This window comes from Melopsittacus undulatus, chromosome 4 (genome assembly GCF_012275295.1).
Source record: "Melopsittacus undulatus isolate bMelUnd1 chromosome 4, bMelUnd1.mat.Z, whole genome shotgun sequence".
Lineage (NCBI taxonomy): Eukaryota > Metazoa > Chordata > Aves > Psittaciformes > Psittaculidae > Melopsittacus > Melopsittacus undulatus.
Window position 1 is genome coordinate 68,465,081 of NC_047530.1, and position 20,782 is coordinate 68,485,862.

The 20,782-nt window shown below is 41.6% G+C and overlaps 1 protein-coding gene across 3 annotated transcripts in view; it reads left to right on the forward strand.

The window, feature by feature from the left end:
- Positions 1-20,782, forward strand: part of MCU (mitochondrial calcium uniporter) — a 92,610-nt gene that overhangs the window by 57,775 nt on the left and 14,053 nt on the right. For all 3 annotated transcript variants that reach the window (XM_034062579.1, XM_034062578.1, XM_034062580.1), the window contains exon 2: positions 20,443-20,512. In XM_034062579.1, coding sequence (XP_033918470.1) covers positions 20,443-20,512 — 70 coding nt within the window. The remainder of the gene's footprint in view (positions 1-20,442; positions 20,513-20,782) is intronic.

Here is a 20,782-nt window from a genome sequence, read left to right on the forward strand (position 1 = left end):
AAATGACACTGCAGTTGAAGGCTAGGCAAAAGGGTGGTAACTGCTGGGGAGGGTTTTATTGCCTCGGCAACGAGCAATTTCACCAGGGGGAGTAGAGATTTCCCATCAGTTCTCAGGATGTGTCTCTTTTAGCCCTGGTGATGGGAAGAGAAGCCCTAAGCGCACAGCACTGAAATGCATCCTGATTTCAGCCTTATTTTAAGACATGCCAACATGCAGTGTGCTTCACAGAGGGGCAGCAAACACCTGCTGAAGTTGTAGCTACAATAAAAACAGAGCTTTTGGTTTGGGGTTGGATGCTGTTGCTTTTCCTTATATTGGTAGCCTCACAGCAGCTGTGGGAAGCATGACCTGCAGCCTGCCAATATGTCTTAGGAATACTCATCCCTTACCTTGTGCACCCTTGCAGACTGCTGCCTTTGAAGGGGCACACGTTCTTGTAGAGGTCTTTCCTCAAAACATCCTGTTAGCTTTAGCCTTTCTCTAATGCAAGCACAGGCTTATAGCCTACTGCTCTCCCTCACCCAAGTGTCCTTGGGTGAAACGCAGGCTAGCAGATGAAATCTGAATGTTTAACAGAAAAATTGCTCTAAAATATTTATTCAGTAATAACGGTGAACAGCTTTCACTCTCCAATTTAATCAGCTATTTTATACCCACTTCAGGCTGCAGGTAATAGGCTGAACTGAATATTTTGTCCCTTACCTCTTTTGCATTATTCATAGCCTATTGTCTCTGCTCTCATCTTGCAAGATAAATGACTTCTGTTTTCAATAGTTAAGTTTGATTTATTCTTTCGTCAGCCTGTGTAATATTTGAACAATTCCCAGACAGATTTGGAACATAACTTCTCGAAGACGTGAAGTGTAGGATTGCATTGATCTAGCATCCACTGATGCATCAAAATGACAGCTTCCATTTGAGGGGAAAGTAGACCAAGAAGAACTTTGAGAAGCATAACTTGTCACTTCCACAAACCAATTTTCTTTCTTTTTTTTTTTTTTTTTTTTCCTGGCAATATTAGAAAACTAATTCCTTTTAATCTTATCCTGATGATTCATATTCTTTAATACTATTGCACTATGTAATACTGGAAATTACATACTATGCTTTTTGGCAATAGAACTGTTTTAAGAAGTTTGTCCTTGCAGTTTATCCTGCTTAGCACAGCGGTTGCTTGCCTTCTGTGCAATGCATATGCCCTATGCAACAGCCTGAGAGGCTGTACCCCAAGGAGTGCCATGTATAGAGGTTAAACTTACAGCATGTAGAACAGAATACATAAATATCGGAGGGTTTAAGTAAGTAGTGGTGTCCTGGCAGTATACCCAGTGTGTACAGTGGATAACAGGATTGCTAAGGGTGAATAAGGAGATTGGGGGATTAAAACAAGAGCTGGTAGCACTAAGAATTTATCCTGAGTATAAAATGGAAGTTTATTTTTCAGGGAGCAAGACAGAAATAAAAATGGTGATTTGAAGCCGGATAGCGCATTTTGACCTGTGTACTTCCTGCTTTGAATTGGACAATCTATTTGTGCTTGGTGTCTGACAAATCATTCTCAAGGAATAATGAAGTTTATTGACTGAAGGAAGAATGCTTTCTATGTGCAGGTACATGGAAAAATCACTTGCTTTTTACCTGAATTGCCTCTTTGGGGCCTTTCCTATATGAAATCTTCCATTTGAAAGAATGAGTAAAAGTGCTGTGCAAACAGAGGGCTGTAGAGAGTAAGGCGGTGCTGCTTGAGAAATGACACAGCTAGTTTACACTCATTAGTCAGTTTAAATAGGAAAAAAATTGCTTTCAATTTGGAGATCACACTTGTATGGCTCCATATTCAGGAGGATAGAGTGTGTGTGCATTCACGTGTGTGCCTCTGTTGAACTCCTCTGCAGTGTCTATTCTATTATTTCTCTGGTTTTGGCAAGTCCTTGAAAATAGTTCTGTGATGAACTGAATTGTTGATGTATATCACAAAGCAGTGATCTCATGGATAAACTTGCTTAGGAAGTACTTTCTCACCAAATAGCAAATTTAGCCAAACGTTGAAACACTTCAGGTTTTTTTTTTGTTTCTGTGCCAGAATATTTTAACTGCATTAAATATCCTTGGATATCTTTGTATGAGCCAGTGATAACTTTATATGTCCATGAGCCAAGAAGCTAATGAAGGGTGCACAGTTCAGTAAAATGTCTTTCTCAGCCTTGCAGCTGTAAGGAAGCAGTTGTGGAAGTTTCCCTGGGTTGCAATAAAGAGCAATGAGTAGTTGAATGACAGGAGGCAAGGACACCTGAAGAAGGTGAATATTATGAAAGCTTGTTTCACCACCACACTGTGCCCAGTACTGGGGTTTGGCGATTTGCTGTGGGATGTCCTGGGCTGATAACAGCACAGTCCAGTCCAACTGACTGAAAACGGACAGTGGAAGTAGGTATTGGTTCCCTTCCTCAGGCAAATGTGACTTGCACTTATGAAATGTTCGAATACTGTATGGCTGTTACGTGGGAAGAGGAGAAGCTTAACATTTAATAAAGCTACTGATGAGGCTGTCAGAGGACACATCTCTTGGTGACCTGTTAAAACCACCTGAAATGAGGTATGTGAAGGGTCACATAACTATTTACAGTGCCATATAGAAGCAGGTTTCAAGTTTGTACCTGACATTCAGTAACCGATAACATTTTGATTTTGATCCTTGCCTCATAATTCATACTACCGAGTATGGTTTAGTGGATCTGCTTCCTTGTGCTTGCTACACCACCATGAATTTGCTCCTGGAGAAAACCTGCAGCTGAGCCACTATTTCTGATGTGGCAGCGTGAAAAATTCTGTTCTATTCTCCCAACAGCTTTGAAAGAGACATGCAAGCAAATTCCCCCAAACCCAAAATGAAGTATCTGAGCTATTTGCTTCAAAGCAACATAGTATTTCTACATATATAAGCACCCCCTTTCCACTTTTATTGTTTTTCCGTTCCAGGAATGCAGAGTTTGTTTTCCCTATGCAATATGATTTAAGCTCTTAAGTTGTTCTGTAAACTGGTGACTGGCAGAAGCATGTTCCACTCACATTTTAAGCCAAAATTGGTGGTCTTTGACAAAACTACATACATTTTCACTTTAATGCAAACCCTGTAACTGTTGACCAGTCATGCCATTATACAGAGAAAATTTTAGCTTTTTCTATTTCTTCCTGTTTGCAAGGGGTGCATGTAGTGCTTATATTAGTAGGGTGTGTATAGTATATGGTGTCATGAACTGTGTTTTGAAGCGGCTGAGATCAGAACTGTGTGTGGGAAGCTGGTAAACATGGCAAGGGCAGCCTCTCTTGTACATGGTAAGTGCTAGATGACTGGTGACAGCTGATGAAACAGCTGCAAATGTAACATATGAGGTTGCCTAATATGTGACATAGCCCAACCGTGTATCACTTCTTGTATTTTAGGTTTGCTTTGAAAACATATTAATAATAAATCCAGATGTCTGTACTTTTTTAGGCAAGTTCAAGATGTGATGGCTGTCTGCCTTTCAAAGATGATTAGGTTGTTGGGTTTAAGGATTCATTTGGGGTTTTGTGATGTAGTGCTCCATAAAGATCAGCTTTCAGCTAGCTTTGGCTATAGGGAGCTTGTGGAAATGTTGCAGGTTGACAGCAGAGCTGGTGCTTGTAGTAACTGGCTCTTTTCTACTGTGAAGAACCTGACAGACACATATGGGTGTTTGAAGATGCTTGTCGCTGTTTTATTTTGCAAAGAAATGGCTTACTGATCTGAAAATCTAGTCACCCTCCACTTTATGTTGGTTACTAGCGTGCCTTTATCCAGAACTGCAGTATGACTACAGCTTCAGACACCTTCTTGTGTGCCAGGTGTGGATGTCTCTGGATTCTAATGAAGCTCTTGCTGTTTGGTTAAAAAAAACATAATAAAAAAATAAAAATTACGATCTGAAATACATATCAACTGGCTGAATAAAATCTCCTTGCATCAGTTGCTCACTATGTGCAGTAAATTAAATGGTGCCCCTCTTACGAGAGGTGGGGGGAAAAAAAGAGTACAGATGCACTGGTTCAGAGAAATAGATGTATAGTAAATGGTTATCTCACTCATCTTTAGGTTGTTCGGTTTTGGTGTATTAATGTTTTTAACGCTTTGAGGTTACCTAAAGCTTCAGTTTTCTTTTGTAGCTTAAAAAGAAGTATTTCTGGTCTTTCAGCTTGTAGAGGGTTCTACAGATTTATTCATGTGTTAATGGTATGGACAGTTCGTGAGCTGCTCTAATAGCACTGTCCTTGCTAGCTTATGAATTTGCTATTTATTTTGTTTTCCTCGGTAGCCATTAAAGCTTCTACCAGATGATGGCTGCAGAAATGATGGCAGCAACTTGAAACACTACCACTCTTGCAAAATGTTGTTTTAACTACACAGATAATATGTGCTGTTGGCAACAGTTGTAAAACAAGCCGTCTGATTTTGCGTGCTGTCTCCTGTTCATGCGGTCAGTTCCGTGCCTGTAGCGGTCACTTCTAAGATGGCCACAGTGACATCTACAGAGATGCTCCAACCCTCTACCCTGTGGAGCAGTAGGGGCTGTGCTTGGCTGGCATGTTAAGGCAAAATAGCTGCTGCGATGTTCAGTACAGTGCTGATAGTCTGTGTTGTATTTTAAGGTCGGGAATGAAGACCTGGAATTTAGTTTGGTTCCCCAGCTGTGCTGTATTGGCTCCTTCTCCAGGTGTGGGACATAAATTTTGCTATTGTGGCAAAAAGGGTGTGTGTGTGGAGGGGGGAAAGATTCTCAGGGTTTGCTCGCAAGAGAACTTGGAATGTGGTGGTTGGTTTGGGTTTTGGTTGGTTGGGTTTTTTTGGTTTTTTTTTGTTTTTTATTTCAGTGTGGTAGAATAGTATATTTTGATACTTCAGTGATTTGTTATGTGAGATTCCTTTTAAACAACATGGAACATCTTTGGTCTCTGTATCAGACTCCTCTTGTTCCCAGGTGCTGCAGCACATTGGAGAGGAAAAGAAAAGGTGTCAGTCACCCAAATGGCTGTTGTGAAATGTACCTTCTGTGAAGAGCCAACACTGACAATAGTTTAAAGCTTCCATTGTCTCACCTTCACTACAGGCAAGCTCTTTGCTTTTTCTTATTGTCCTCAAGAATGAGACAAAGCCGCTTACCACAGAGAAGGCAGCTAACCTGTGACACTTGGCTGTTTGAGTGAACTGGTGTTTCTAGGTCTTCACATGGCCCACTGTTAAAAACAAACGTCATGTCACTCTGGCAGTTGGTAAAGACGGAAGGATGGTCAGCCGTGTTGTATGGATGCTGTGCTGGTGTGCATGTTCAGGTGTGTATTTGTGTAGCTTCATTTTCCACTGTCAGCCAAGATCTTCACAGGTTCATCTTTATTTGAAAGGGAGGTCTGCATTCTGCTCCTGCTGCATATCGTTAGACTTGGGTTGCGACCTAGCTTGTAAGAGTCAAACCAAGTAACTAGGTGAAACTTTATGTAGGACAGAATAGGCATGAATTTTGAGGAAGCTTAGATTGAGCAAACAGGATCTGACTTAAAGAAGATTCAGCTCAAATAACGCTATTTCAGATGCTTTAATCCTGGGCTGGTCTATAAAACGTGTGCTGTTGTGGTTATAAATCCACTGCTGCACAAAGCTCAGAGAGAAGGGGTGGAGGGAGTAAGTTGCTGAAGCAGCTCCTAAGCAGGTAGTTGGCAAAGCCAGTAGCCGTGGCTGCTGCTGCAAAAGACCTTGATGTCACAGACTTGCAAAATGGTTCTCCTGTGCAAATTTGTATTTTGGACAGGTTTTCCTAGAAGGGAAAAACAGCTGTTTTGAACTAGGTTGTTTATGATTCCTTGATGCTCTGACAATCCTTTTGGGCACAAAGACTTAATTAAATGATTTCTTACTGTTATCCTTTACTCCTTAATTTGGGATTCTTGAGGGAATCACCAGATGGAATAGGTGGAAAAACACTTCCTTCATAGAACTTAGTCAGCTGTCATGTGGTTTAAATAAGCTTCTTGCTACACACTGTACTGCCTAACTTTGTGTTGTATTTGGAAGCAGACTAATTCAAATAATGTGAGGCCCAGGAGCCTTTTTCAGGTAGCAGCGTATGACTGAATATGCTGTATTTTCTCCTGTGATAAACATTTAAAGCAGCATTTCAAAGTCAGAGCTTATGGGCTCTAATACCCTTTGCTCCTAGAATATGTCACAGTAAGTCTCAGACCTCAGGCTAATAAAAATAAAATGGGAAGGATCTTTGTACAGTCTTGAGTACAGAAAATATATGCTCTTCTACTTTGCTGTTACAACTTATACGTACAGTAGTGCTGCTGAAGTTGCCCAGTGGTGATTCCAGTACCTAGCTGTTGTTCTGTCCTTCACAAGTGACCTTTGATGCAGGATGCCAAGCAGGTTGGATTAAGTTATGGTTTCTTGTCTTGCCTCTGTTGTTAATGGTAAAGGGTATATGGTTCCCCAAGGAGTGCTTTAACAGCTGTAGTTGTATGCCTATGCAATTTAAGGATCGGTGGTGGTTGTTTCTCTGGAGTCATGTATCATTTCCTCCCCACCTCCCCAGACTGAGCGTTGCTCTGTCAGACGGAAAAAGTACCGTATATGTTAGCTAATGATTTGCTTAATAGCGCAGTTTAAGCACCAGTGCAATCAGTCTAGTGACAGAGTTAAAATTATCTCCTAATTACATTGAGAATTGAAGAAGTCCTGGCTCATGTGGGGAGGAGGGAAGCAGGGAAAGAGATTGCATTTAGATGCAATTCTAGGAAGATTTGGGGCATAAAAAGAAGTTCAAGACACCCCCCTAATGTGAGCTTGACACTTGTGAGTTACTTTTAGTCAGATCAGAATGAGTATTTTAAGCCTCTTGCTGGCCTGGAACTAGTGTGGGAAGGCTTATTGAAATCTCTTTTGGGCTATCCAGGCTTGCTTTCTGTTTGTCTTTCAAACTTCGTTTTATACCAAGTCCATGAGTACTTGTTGTTCTTGCCTAGAAATAAGCCACCACCTAAACAGGCAAGTGTCAGTGTTTGTTTCTTCTGTGCAATTATTTTAAAGGGGGGAGGGGGAGGTACATCTGTCCAGTCTTGTAATCTCCCAGTATCCGAGAGGAAACAAGGTGGGACCTCTCCAGAACTGCAGGGGCTTGTTTGTGACTTGGTAGTGTTGAAGTGGCTGTGAAAGGAATGACCACAGGGGCTGAGGCAGCTAATACCAACTTCCTGGTGCGCAGCTAGGGCCCATGATGCCAATGACATTTGGAATGCAGATCAGTGAAGTAACAGCACCACAGTGTGAAGCTGAGGTGGCTTTGCATGCTCATGGTTCAGCTAGCAGGGATGAGGAGTCCTCTAATGTCTTGCTGTGATTTCTGGGAGGGATTGTGTGTTTAAATATCATAGGAGGAGCTGTCTCTGTTTAGGGAAGTTACATACAGATCTGACACTTGAGTAAGAGGAGTGATTTGTACAGGGTGCTTTTCTAGAGATCTTGTTTCTTTGGTGGAACCAGGTATTTAATCTTCCTTAAGCAAGACTTTCTGTCTGGAAGATGCAGAATTCCGAACAAGGAGCTTCAAATTAGCTGAGTTAAGAATAATAAATGTGTGTGGGAGAACTCCCTCTCCCAGAAGTCATCCCTTCAATTGCAATGTGATTTCCTACAAACTTGTGAATGGGTTTTCTCATCAGCTGCCAAAAGCAGAAGGGTGGTGGTTATCCCGTGGTCTTGGAGATATTATTTCTGAAATTTTCAGTGCTCTGCAGGATGGAGGTTTTGGCAAGCCTTTGGTAATCCAAAGAGTCATAGTGCCAAACTCATTTAATTTAGTACTCTAAACTTAAATCTATCATCCCATTCCACAGTAGGCAAGGAGAACAGCAGTTATTACTGATCAGATTTACTACTGTGTAGTGTTGGTCTGCCAAACTTTCTTTTGTAGTTAAATAATGTGTACATAAAAAAATTGCACCTTCCATGAGATACAGAACAGGTCTCACTTGCAAAAGCTTCCAAGGACCACAGACTACATTCCAGCCTATAAAACTCTTACTGTATCTCTTTATTATGAGTCTACCTTGGTTTCTGATGTGGAAAATTTGTCATAAGAGAAGGGTATGCTAGTCACCCACCACCCGTGCATGATTTCACAAATTGTATTGAAACTCTTGCAATGGTAACACTTTCTTAATGTTTTTCCAAGATCATAGTTACATTCTTAAATTACAGGAGCACAATGTAGAATGAGACTTTGCCTTTTTAATTAGCCTCAAAATACTTATGTACACTGTGCCCTCAAAATAAGTACACTGTGAGAAAGGGCAAGGTAAATGGATTTTTGTTTGCTCTACAGCCTCCTTACTGTTAATAGCACAAGGTTACTCCAAATGCCACTGCGGAAGTCACACTTCTCTGGACAAACCATGTTGCCATGTCACCTGTGTGGGGTGGACTCTGGTTGAGTAGATTTGTTGTGTTTTCATGTTCCTCAAAAAGTACTGTTTGCAGTTGGTGCAGTGTCCTGCTCTGCCTTGCAGTGTTGTACCTGCTTTCCTTCTGTTTTGCTGCTCTATGACCATGCCAACTACTGCTTTTTAAGCTTTTGTGCATGTTTTCTGTTTCTGTCATGACTGTTACCCTCAGAAATTAGTGATCTTTTTTTAATGTGCGTTTCATGGAATTATTACTGGTTTTGTGTCTCTTGTGTGTCTAAAACAGTGGTCTACTTTCCACTGGTTTAATTTATTTTTTTTAAGACATCTAGAGCTCTCTTATGGAATTGCTTACTATTCAGCTGGGCATCCACTTACAGTACTTACAGCTACCTGTTTCAGTACTTTTTTTAATGTTTTCTCAATGGCTAATGTGTTTTCACTGCTGAGAAAGTGCTGAGAAAGCAGAAACTTTGCATGCTACCTGAATTGGTTTGAGAGTGCTATCACGGGACTTGGTTGCTACAAATAGAACTTATTTGGTTGGAAATGTTTGGGCCTCATACCTGAACTCTTAACTAGTAATGCCTTGCTGCTTTCTATTTTGTTTTAGTAATGAGCTTTGTCTATACTAAACAAAAAAAGACAAACCAAAACCCCAGCTGAACAAAAGCCAAACCAAACACCCCAAAGAAACAAACTCACAGAACTCCAAAACAAATAAACACACCCGTGAAAAGAGGAACCTGCTTTCCAGGTCTCTAGAGAATATTTCTGGACATGTAATCCTTTAGCTGATACAGCCGGAAATCATTGTGACTAGCAGCTGTGGTAGCTAATTGTGGTTCATTTAGAAAAATTTGTTTTGATCCAGTTCACCTGTTATTGAAATAGTATAAGCAGACAAGGATGAAAGCAACTGCTGATAATGGAGTCCTAACCCTGAATCACCCTTTTACTTTTGGATCTTTTAAGTTTGTTGGTATCTATTTTGGAGATGATTGCAAGCTGTGCCTTGGTGCAAGCACAAGACTGCGTAACTGTGATCCTGGCAGATTTCACAAGCTTTGATAACACGGCAGAGTCCTACCAGTATGTGAGCTGTTGAAATGTGCCCTCTCTGTTGTTTGCTCACTTAATGCAGCTAAACCTAAGATTACAGCAAGATGGGGATGAAAACTCCAAGCTGCTTTAAGATGACAGCATTTTAAAGTGGAAAGTGGCCTTAGGACTTCAGTTTCTCTCATTTCAGGAATGACCCAAACTGGTCCTGGTGAAGGTCTCAGATTATTTGGAGCTTTTTAGTCTGTTCTCACTTGTATGTGTTAAATCCGTATAATGCAAACAGCAGAACCAGCAAAAGTGTAACTTGTCTCCAGTGCTGTAGCTGTTCTATAGCAAGTCGCTTGCATGGCCTGGAACGTTGTAGGGGGAAGGGTTTTGGCTCTTTGCTCGCTGTCTGACATGAAGGCAGGGGATGAAGTTGTCCAAAGGAGGTGTATGTATCTGGGAAACTGAGGGGGCTTTCACCCAACTTGCAATAGCACACATGCATGTGAAGTGGTACAGTTGTGTGGAAGTAGATGGGCTCTCTGGCAATGTAAGACTTTGTCTACAGAGGGGAAGAAACCTGGGGTTCAAGGTTGAAAGGACTTTAATAATTAACATTGTATGAAAGGAAAAGTCTTGCAGGCTTATTTACTGTAGTGAAAAAATATTAAAAAGGTTCTGTTCTGAATGAGCTGAGCCAGCCTCCTTGCTTGGATAAAAAGCATGTTTTGAATGTTGCCTGTCCCTTTGTGTTTCTCTACGGAGGCTTTTTCGCTCTGTTTCATGTGTGTATTTAATTTTCTTGAGAAGAATGATTCAATTTTCATTAACTAGCTGAGGCTGTCAATGAAAATACCAACTGTAAAGGTGTGTCTGACAGATTATGTAATTCAGACCCAAATTACAAATTGTTGTCTTCTAGGCCACTGAACACCTATCACAATATATTAAACCCAGTTTAATTGATTTGGAAAAGCTTTAAGGAAGTGACCTAGCCAAATACCTCCCATTACTTTCCACTCCAAATCCCCCTCTCCCAGGATTATCTCTTTTCCCAAGGCCAGTAATTCTAAAACTGTCTTAAGAGAAATGGTAATTTTTCTACTGCTTTGTTTCCAAGACTTCTCAGTGTCTTAACATGGATTATAGTGAAGTGTTCGTATTGGAAAGAAGTGTGAACTGCCCTTAGCGTGCATATCTCTGAGTGGTTTATGGATTATGGTGGGGAAAGTAGTACAAATTGGCTTTTCAGGGCTGGCTGCTGAAAGCTGATTTGTGTTTTATTCTTTGCATGAAGCTTTAACAATTTCTGTGGGGAAAAAAATTAGATGGTTACAGGTATAAACACAGTAACTTATATTCTGGATTTTAAAACAAAAATATACTTTCACTGAAACAATCTGGAAATGTTCAATTAAAATCCTACCAAAATAATCCTTGTAATCTGCATGATATAAAATCAGTAGAAAACAGTATTTTTAAACCAAAACCCAAACTGGAACCAAATGTTTGGGAGCTCCTTATGTAATACTCCCCTGTGATCTTGGTTTATCACATATACTGGCAGTTAATAACATGGTAACTATTGAAAATGTGTAGGGAAATCCATCAGCCCAGTTTCAACTGTTTGCCCTAAAATGGGGGAGGGATGCTCAGGAAGTGACAGAATTGATTGGTTATGATGATGGCCTGGCCGTGGACTCTGTGATGGCACCAGACACTGAGAGGCAGCCCTTCATTAGGGTGTTCAGCCTCCTGTCCTGCTGCACTCAGCCTGAAGGAGTGATAGCCATGACTGAGCTTGCTCTGAGAATGGTGCTGGCTGTCAGATTAAATGATCTATTTCAAATGATTCAATATTATTAGCTTTCCTCAAACTTTGTTTAGCTGTTAATGCTTCTGTTATGCTTCCATGCATTTAAGAATAATTATGTTGTTCAGTTTCGTAGCACAGTAATTCTGTACAGGAGAAGCTGAAATTAATAGTTTTGAGCTAGTGAGTGCTATAGGAGATGCTGTTACAGTTATTTCCTTTATCAATGGTCAGTTAAATAAAACCCTTTTGATTGTTGCGTCTCTGCCTTGTCTTCCCAGAGATGACTGATTATGAAGTGGGCAGTACAGGAACTGGAGCTCCAGTCAGAAGTGCTGCTGCCAAGATTGAGAAAAGGGGTTTTGGGTAACAGTCCCACAAATGATAAATGTTAGCCTCCTCTAGAGGAGCAGGACCAGATTGGCTCTTCCGTGCATTTCCTAGCCAGGGTGGAACAGTGTTGAGGAACTTCAGAAATACTGCCAAGTTTGTGTTTCTGAAGCCATGCACAGAATGCTACAGGGTACCATATGGCTCTTCCTTGTACTGTACAGAAGGGGTCAACCTCAGTTTCCTGTCTCCTTTCACAAACAGGCCAGGTGAGATGAGCTGAGGAAAGCTGAACTGAGAAATCTTCAAAGCTGTTATTTAACAGGCTATTTAAACATCAGGCTCAAAATAAGTATGTTGGTGTTCTTACTGCAGTTCATTAGTATGTCAGTAAAGATCTGCCGCTATAGTGCTGCATTGCACTTGTGTTTTTCTGCTGAGTTGCCTTCTCTAGACATTTAACCTATGGCACACAGTAGGTGAGCACTGCACCTTCTCTGAGGGTGGGTGCGAGAGGCTGTCCACTGAAGTTACAAGGTACATCGTTAACTAGAGGACATTAAACATTAACGATATAGGGATATTAAGTTTGTGTATAAGTTTCCGTGATCTGTGGTCTAACAGCACAATGAAACAATGCCTTGTAATGGCTTTAAAATATTGGATTTTTTTTTCATTTTCTTTTTGGCTGTCATAATGATGGTAACTTGCCAGGGAACATAAGAGATTTAGAAGTCAGAGTTGCACAGTAACAGTCCTTATGGCAGATAGCATATCTAGGGGAAAAATGTGCTTCCATTCTGACTCTGAACTTCCAGGGTTCAAATGGAAGAATTTTTCAGGGCTTAATGGCAAGATGTGTGTGGGACTAGCAAAGTGTCTGACTTGCACTGTATTAAACACATCTGATGGTGAAGTGATACAACCAGAATGTAAAAAGCAAAGAAGCATGCCAAGTTAATGTTCTATGCTTTGGTATTTCTTACAGAAGAAACTTGGCCAAAGTTAGTTGGCCTATAGGTGTTTGCAGCCATCTATCAAACCCTATGTTTTGTCTTAGGACCTGAATATATGAATGTGAGAGTATCTGTAAAACTTACCTGCCACTTCTGGGCAACAGTCAAACTCCCTGACTAAGTATTAATAAAGTATTCAGTCCTAAACCTAATTCAGTCTCAAGCTTTACCCTGTAAAGCTCATAATCCAGCAGAAGGAACTACTACTTGTCTTTAATGCTTGGACTGACAAGATATGACTTTGAGTGCAAAAAACCTGCCTTTTGCTATCCAAGACACTTCTTTACATGTACTTAAGTTTCTGCTTGCACCAGTTTCCTTTTTGGAAAAACCCAGGTAAGGCTAGGTAGAGAGATGAGATTTTTTTTTATTATTTCTTTATATATATATATATATATTTATATTTCTTTGGTGATGCTCTTTCCTGCTGGAAAATGAGCAGGGGATTGATGTTGTAGGACTTGCCAGGTACTGGGGATGTACTGGGCTACTGTGGCTGCAGAGTGCTGTACCTCTGAACTTCAGTGTGGGCAGCTTCTCCAAAACTGTAGATATGCTGGTGCTGATGCTGAAGCCTTCAAGAGCCTGCTGTGTCTTTTCAAGAGCTGAAAGCAAGGTTCTCTCATTTCTGAGTTGATTTCCCTGGAAAGTGAGTGCAAGTTGGCTGCTCCCCAGCTCATAACAAAGGCAGAAGGAATTTCCTTGCTCTTGTGGAAATCTCACTTCATAACTCTTTCGTTCTTGGTGTTGTGAGTGCCAGAGATGTGTCAGTGAGCTGCTGTTTGCTCACCAGGAAGTACTTTATATGGCATGGAAGCAAAGGAGGAGAAGGGGGGTAAGGGCTCTTTTTACAGACTGTCTGTAACAAAGACAAAATTAATTGTCTAATGGTGTTGAAAAGTACTAGAGGGAGAAAAAAGAACAACAAAGCAACAGTAAGGTGCTCTGGAGGAATGCTGTGGGGAATCCATTCTATTCCTTCTCTCTGGCTGTGTGGTTTTCAGCTGTGAGTGACTGAGGAAGACAAAATCGTGGACCCTGAAGTCAGTGGCATCAGCACTCACTAAATTCTTCAGACTGCTTTTTAAACAAGGGTTGGTAGGACCCTTTTATTTGAGAAGAGAAGGTACAGTACAGGAAGATTCAAGAGTAATGAATGTGGAAATTGGGAAAAAGAGTAGCTCTGCCTTGCCTTTGTCTCAGGTTTCAAAGCTGATACAGGCTTAAATGTACCATGGTACTTTGGTTTGTATGTCAAACCTTCACAGTGCAAGGGAATTAAAATTCTCAGCTTTTTTTTTTTTTTTTTTTTTTTTTCCTGGTAACCGTGAGGGCTGTGTTAAAGAAGTGGAAATTGAACTATTCTACCTCCAGTAAAGTAAAAATATTTTCACAGTGGAACTGTGATCTGGCATCACAGACTGCAAGGGAGATGTTTCAGCCCTGCATTGGTTTGCCTGCAAGAGGACTGTGTGAAGTTCGGATGAAAGAGGAGTGGTCTGGTGTACCACAGTTATCATCTGTTTCAAGTAACGCAGGAATAGTGTAATTCTCTTAAGTTGTTGACATCAGCAATAACCTTAAGAATATAGACAGAAAAAAATTTGGGTTGTTTTTTGTAAGGGGAGGGATGTGGGATGAGGAGTGTCACTGATGTGGATGGTGACAAGGGGAACACTTGTTAAAAGCAGTAGAGACTGTTTGACCAATATGCTTATCATGTCTGTTAAACTTCTTCCCTTTCATTACCTTCTCTTCCTTCCCTTGCCCTGAAGAGGCTCTATCAAAGCTGTCAAAACCAGTGATGTTCCTGTTACAAGACTCATCTTACAGGATTACAGCAGTAATGCCTGGGAGAAAGGTGCAGTGAAGAACAAGGAGCAATTGCTTCATACATTTATTTTTTCTTTTCCCTCTTCCTTTTTCTGCAAAGAATTTATCTCCTTCCTCCTGCCCCCACCTTTTCCTGGACACCGTGGATTACCTGTTTAAGGCAGATGGGCAAAGGAAGTAGAATGAGAAAGGAATATTTATAGCTTACCTCCTGTTTATGTTCCTTTCCTAGCAGATGTGATGTAGCTCTGTACTAATGCTGGGAGAGAATTCAGACAGGAATAAGTCTAGCAAATGACAACCATTTGCTGGTGTGTAGGTCAAACAAAGTGCTTCCAAATGCAAAGATTAACACTTCCTACATTTTTCTAGCATTGCCTTTTTTGTGTTCATCTTCTCCATCTGACTTTTAAAACAAAACAAAAAAAAGGAAAAACTGAAGAGGAATAACACTGCAGTTCAGATGTGTTCTTGTTTTTTTGACCTTCATCTGCAGAAACACTGCCCTATGGAGGCAGCAGGTGTGAAATGTTCTTTTCAGGACAAATGCTGTCCTCTCAAGTGGGATGTGAGCAAGGACATACTGACAAAGAGATGAGTTCAAGACAGTGGGATTTAATTGGGTAAATGCTCAGGTCCTGGGAAACAAGCCATATAGTTTAAAAGCCAGCAGTTTGGACTTGTTGGAAACTGGGAGGAAAATTGTGTCCAGAGGCATGGGGTTCTCGTGCCTTCACCGCAGGTGTGTTGCAGGAGGACATCTCCAAGGTACAAAGGCTTTCCCTGCCATGCTTCCCCCTCTGGCCAAGTATTTGGTGTTTGTGCATTCCAGTTTGCTGCAGGGCAGCAAAGTGGTGCAGTGTGAGTGCTACCTGTGCAAGAGCAGGTGCTGCTTTATTGCATACCAGGCTCTCAAACAGAAGCACAGGGTGTGCCTTGAAGGAAATACTTAACATAATATTTACTAGTATCCAGGATCCGGCTTTGCTGGTACTGTGGACATAAGGGCTGCTGTCAGATCTTCTCTTTGTCTCCTTGCTTTCCTCAGGCCCACATGAAGCACTGCTGCAGGCATCCTTCATGTCGGACGGCTGAAAAGATCCTGTCTGTGCTCAGAGTCCTGCATTGGTTCACATGTAGGAGATGTTATTTGTAAGCCTTGCTTTATTAGTTGCTGTATGGGATGCCCAGAGGTTGAGGAGTCTATGAGGACAAGCTGGGGCTGCCTCAGGCCTGTTTTGGGCAGGTTCTGGTTGCGAGGCACAGCTCAGCCCCACTGGCTGGTGCCTTGGGCAATCTGAGGTAAGAAAAGGGAAAAATGCTGGGAAAATTAGAGGAATGAGGAAAAACAGTGTGAGGAACAGCCCTGCAAACACTGGGGTGAGAGGAGAAAGCTCCAGGCGCCAAGGCAGAGACACCCCTGCTGCCTGTGCTCCAGCATGGGTCCTCCATGAGCTGCGGCATGGATGTTTCCAGAAGGAACCTCCATTGCCCTGCGCCCCTCAAGCAGGGGGAAGGAGTTGACAGTGAGGGTGAGAGCTGTGCCCTGGAAAAAGGGATGAGGTGAGGCAAAGGTGTTTATTTCTGCCTGGTTTGTGCTATTATCTACTTTAACTGGCAGTAAATAGCTTTCCCCCAGTTGTGACAGTGATTGGTGAGTGATCTCCCTGCCTTTATACCCTGACCCATGAGCTTTTCCATCTTGCATCCTCTGGTCCTGCTGAGGAGAGAGGTGAGAGGGCAGCTGGCTGGGCAGCTGGCCACAGTCAATCCACCACTGCTACATGTGCTTAAATCCAGTAGGAGCTTATTTACTGGTGCTAAAATATTAGCTGTTTTGGTAAGTTACACATGGAACTTGGACTGCAATTTCTGGACAGAACGTGGTTCTGCTCTGTATCTCTGGTGGTCAGGGGCAGCAAAATGGGAGTGCAAAAGGGGACCTGATGGCTTCTTATGAAAGTACTGTTTCAGAGACCAAAATGTAACAGCCTGAGCAGACCAGCAGGAGTGGAAGCCCTGAGGTAAAGAAAAGATTGGTAAATGGAGCTCTTTGGCACTTTTGAATTGGGTTGTTTGGGTTGTTGTGATTGCTCAGGGAACCTTGCAGCAGCTTTTGTCACCAAGAGGCTGGCCAGGAGGTTTTAGGATAGCCACTATCAGAGCCAGGAAGGACACATAGATTTTCATGTTGTGAAAGTCGGGATAGAGAGGAGAATAGCTGTTGCTTGTAGGAAAAGGTGGGCTGCTTCATGGTAGCCTCATTTAATGGAAGACCTCAATAAACTGTAAAATAGATGTTGTTGCTGGCACTTGCAAATATATCTCATAAAGATTTCACTCAGGGTAAGCAATTTTTACACAGCAAATGCTCCATATTTCATAAAAGCTCTGTGGCTTTTGCTGTCCCCCAGGTAATGAGTTAACTGCATGTTTTGCTTGGTTTTCCACATTAAGATATCCACCTTTGGGGGGGGGGGGGTGAGTTGTTGGGGTTTTTTTCTTCTTTTTCTAGACAACTTCAATCCTGATTTTAATTAGGGATTGGAGAAGTGGTACCCCAAAGTTGTTACCAATCTATCACTGATAATTACATAAAATGCAGAATCTGAGCTCTGCCAGATTGCTCCCTCTTTTCCCATCAGAGAGCAATCACTGATAGCTAAAAGGCAGGGTTTTTTCCACTAGGGCTTTGATTAACTTCGTCAACCATGTAGAATGGGATAACAGCATCTCTATAGGCCCTAATGTAGCTATTTTTACCTTTAGATTGTCTAATAAAGACCTTGACAAGACTGGAGGAAGTGTTAGTTTTTGACAAAGGACTGAAATTTTATTGGGTTTTTTTTCCTCCTGCTCCTTTAATCATTCTGGGAGTGAAGCTGCTGCATAACCAGGAGCCTCTTAAAATGCATCTTGCTGCAGATAAAGACAGGAAACACTAAGGTTCGAATGGATGTGAAAAGTAAATTCTTGCATATGTTCTCTTGAGACCCAGGAAGTTTTTCTGGTGCTTTAAAGCTTCTGATTTCAATAGTCTGGCTTTGGTGCTTTTCACCCTGCAAGTACCATTTATTTTGGAAGTGGTGGAGAAGTCTGTTTCACTGAAACCTGTGTGGATATAGTTATTCCACACTTCATTGCTGAAGTGGTGAGCTGTCGACTGTTTGTCTGCAGGCAAATGATTGTGATTGCAAAGCTTGAAGACAAGTTCTTGTCCTCTGCCTCACACTGCTTCTGTCCCGAGCTTCATTTCTGCATAAAGCTGTTGGATTGCAGATATTGTATGAGGTGTTCAGATATTTCTCTCCATCTCAGTTTTAAAATAGCTACCGCCCTTCAAGTGATTGATACCTTAAGCCTTCCCTAACTTTCGATGGCAGAAGATGGCATTTAGGTCTCTGCTGAGTTCATTTGTTCCTTTTTTTCTTTTCCTAACCAGTAGAGACTCTTTTCTTAGATAAGACATTTCCAACAGCAGCTTGTATCTTAAGGTGCAGTTTGGAACTACAGGAGTTGACAGATACTTGTAATTTAACCAGTGTTTTTTCCTGTAAAACATAATGGCAGCATACTGCTGTGGGGTTAATGAAACAGGCTTGCTTCAAACCTGAATTGGGGTGAAAGAATCATCAAAAAGGTTAAATCCGGGGGATGCCTCAGCTTTTTTATGAGCCACCCAACATGTCTTGGGTTTTAACTTGTTTTGCCTTTTTCCTTGTTCTTGCTTGTATTGTATGAGGGCAGGAGACTTCTGGAGCTAGCTTATACCTGTCAGACACTCGTGGTCTTCAGGTAAGGTCTTTGAGGATGCTAGCTGATAATACCTTTCAGTTACGTAGCTCTTCTGCAATGGGGTAGTGCTGGGTTCAGTGGGGTTTAGGATTTTCTGGAAACTGCCACTGAATTTCTGGGCTGCTGTGGAAATCTGGTAGAAAGGCAGGCTCTTGATGTGCAGTATTTCAGAAGTAAATGATTAATGCCATGTGAAAGGGAAGAGTAAAGCAGTGAAAAGTGCATATCCGAAAGTGCCAGCTCTGCCATGGGATTGGGTAAAATAAGTATGTAAACTGCTTTGTGGTAGCACACTCTGACAGGAGCTTTTGTGCATTGCTGTATAAAGTCTGCCCATTTGCAATTGTATGTGGTCTGATACTATTTTTGGAAGGATAAAAATTGGAAGTTGCTGGTTTCAAATAAGAAAAATTAGTCCTTTCCTCCTACCCCCCACCCCTACCCAAACTTCCTATAGAGGCTTCCCCTCTTTAGATAAAATTTGTTCAGGAAATTGCCTATGTGTGGTATGGCTTCTGATCATCGAAGCTTCTGACTTTTTTCATACTTTGTGATGCTAAGACAGCAGAGATTGATTTGTCCAGGATGAGAGACATTTGTTTTGCTTGGTTGCTTTTTAGTTTTAAACATGTTTTTCATCAGCTGTGTGGAGGTGGTCCTGGTTGCTCAGTAGCAGCACAGGGGTGTTTGTCAGTCCAGAAGACTTGCTATTTTTCACATATCAAAAGGCAAATTTGTCCTTTGGTTCCCAACACGTAGGGTTTAGGGTTTTTTAAACTTTACTTTTGCCAAAGCATGCAACTTCCCACTTAATTTCAGTTACAGCAGTTTAATGCCCAGTTCTCTTTTCCTGTGAGCTGCCGATTTGACTTGCGTGTGGGAAGCTGAAAATGCAATTGCAAGGAGGAAAACTGAGAATTACTTGACTGATTTTCAGTGTCAAGACCTAGTAAAATGGAGTGTAAATGCAGCACAAGCGAGGGTGAATTTCTAGAGCTGTCAATGCACTGACCACCTGGGGCTTTCTGCCACAGGACCACCTGGTCCTGCTTTCAAGACACTACTGTAATTGAAAGGCTCCTTGATTTGTATAGCAGGCTTCAGAAGAAAAGTGAAGTAGCAGATAAAGCTATTTTAAGTAGATTATTGAAAGCAACCTCACAAAATATGGAGGTCTGGACAATTTGTCAGGGAAATAATCAACAGCCTGGCTTTTGTTTGCAAACTTCTGTTAGCAATTTGCTTAAAAAACAAGTCCTACCTGTGAGATACCTTTATAGAAATGCAGGTTTAGCAGCTGTATTTTAGAGCATGGGAATGCCCATATTGGGCAAAAACTATTGAAAACCTGAGCGGTAGTCACCAAAATACATACCACCACAGACAGATGGCAGCTGGTGTTGCTCTTTACTTTTGTTGAAGATTGGTCCCTCTTGTGCTAGAATCGTAACTTCACTGTTGGGGGAGGATTGCAATGCAGCTCAGTATCACAATTCTTTGTTTTCATCTTTAACAGTTTGTTCTTCTATGAACAGGCATATTTACTACTTGTAGCTTGTAGAGTCTGGCTTTCTGTAAGGACAAAAAAAAATACACTTCAGCACTGAAACCAGCCTTAAAAGAAAGAACCTAAGAGAATCCACAACTAACATCCCTATCCTTCCCCTGCTGTTATGCTAAAACTTTTTTTTTTAACCTTTTAATAACTGATGCTTTTATGACTTCTGTTTTCCGTATCTGTGTAGTAATGCAAACTAATTTCTTAAACTGGTTAACTTCAATGTGGCTTTAAAAATGCGTTTTACATTAAGGGAGGAAAAAAGGAAAATCACAGCTGTTCCATTACAGATTCTCACGCAAAACTATGTGCGTTGAGAGTGAGGTATGTGGAGGTGAACTTGGCTGAAGGGGGAAACCCTACCGGGTGACAGATGGTGAGAGAAGAGGCTGTTCTTGACAGGTGCTCCTGGTTTACGGTTACCCCTGCGGCGGATGGGAGGAAATGCCCAGCGCTGGCACTGGGGCAGGTGATGGAGGGAGGGGGGACAGGAGGTGGCACTGGGGTGTGATTCCGCCAGACGAGCGGCACTGAACATTTGTCCTTTCTGCTGTGTTTGTATTTTCTAGGAGCATCAGAGGCTTTCTCCTTGGCAGAGTGTGAGAGTGGTCTATTGCAGTACAGTAGTGCCCTCTGATGGTGAGTATTGACACGGAGAAACTCTGCTCACGCTAGCCTTTACTAACTTAAACGGTATTCCCTGACCTCTTTTCTGCTTGAGGCTTTTTTGGCTTGGAGGTAATCCAGTTTTGAACTAAGGAAATGTCAGAGAACAAAGTCAAGAAAAATTAAGGAAATTGTCAACCTTTCCAATAACTGTTCTGACAAATCTGGATAGGTTTCGTGAAGAAAGATGTAGTTGCATGTAACTGTCCAAATGTATTTTGCTGCATCTTTCCCTGCCATGGC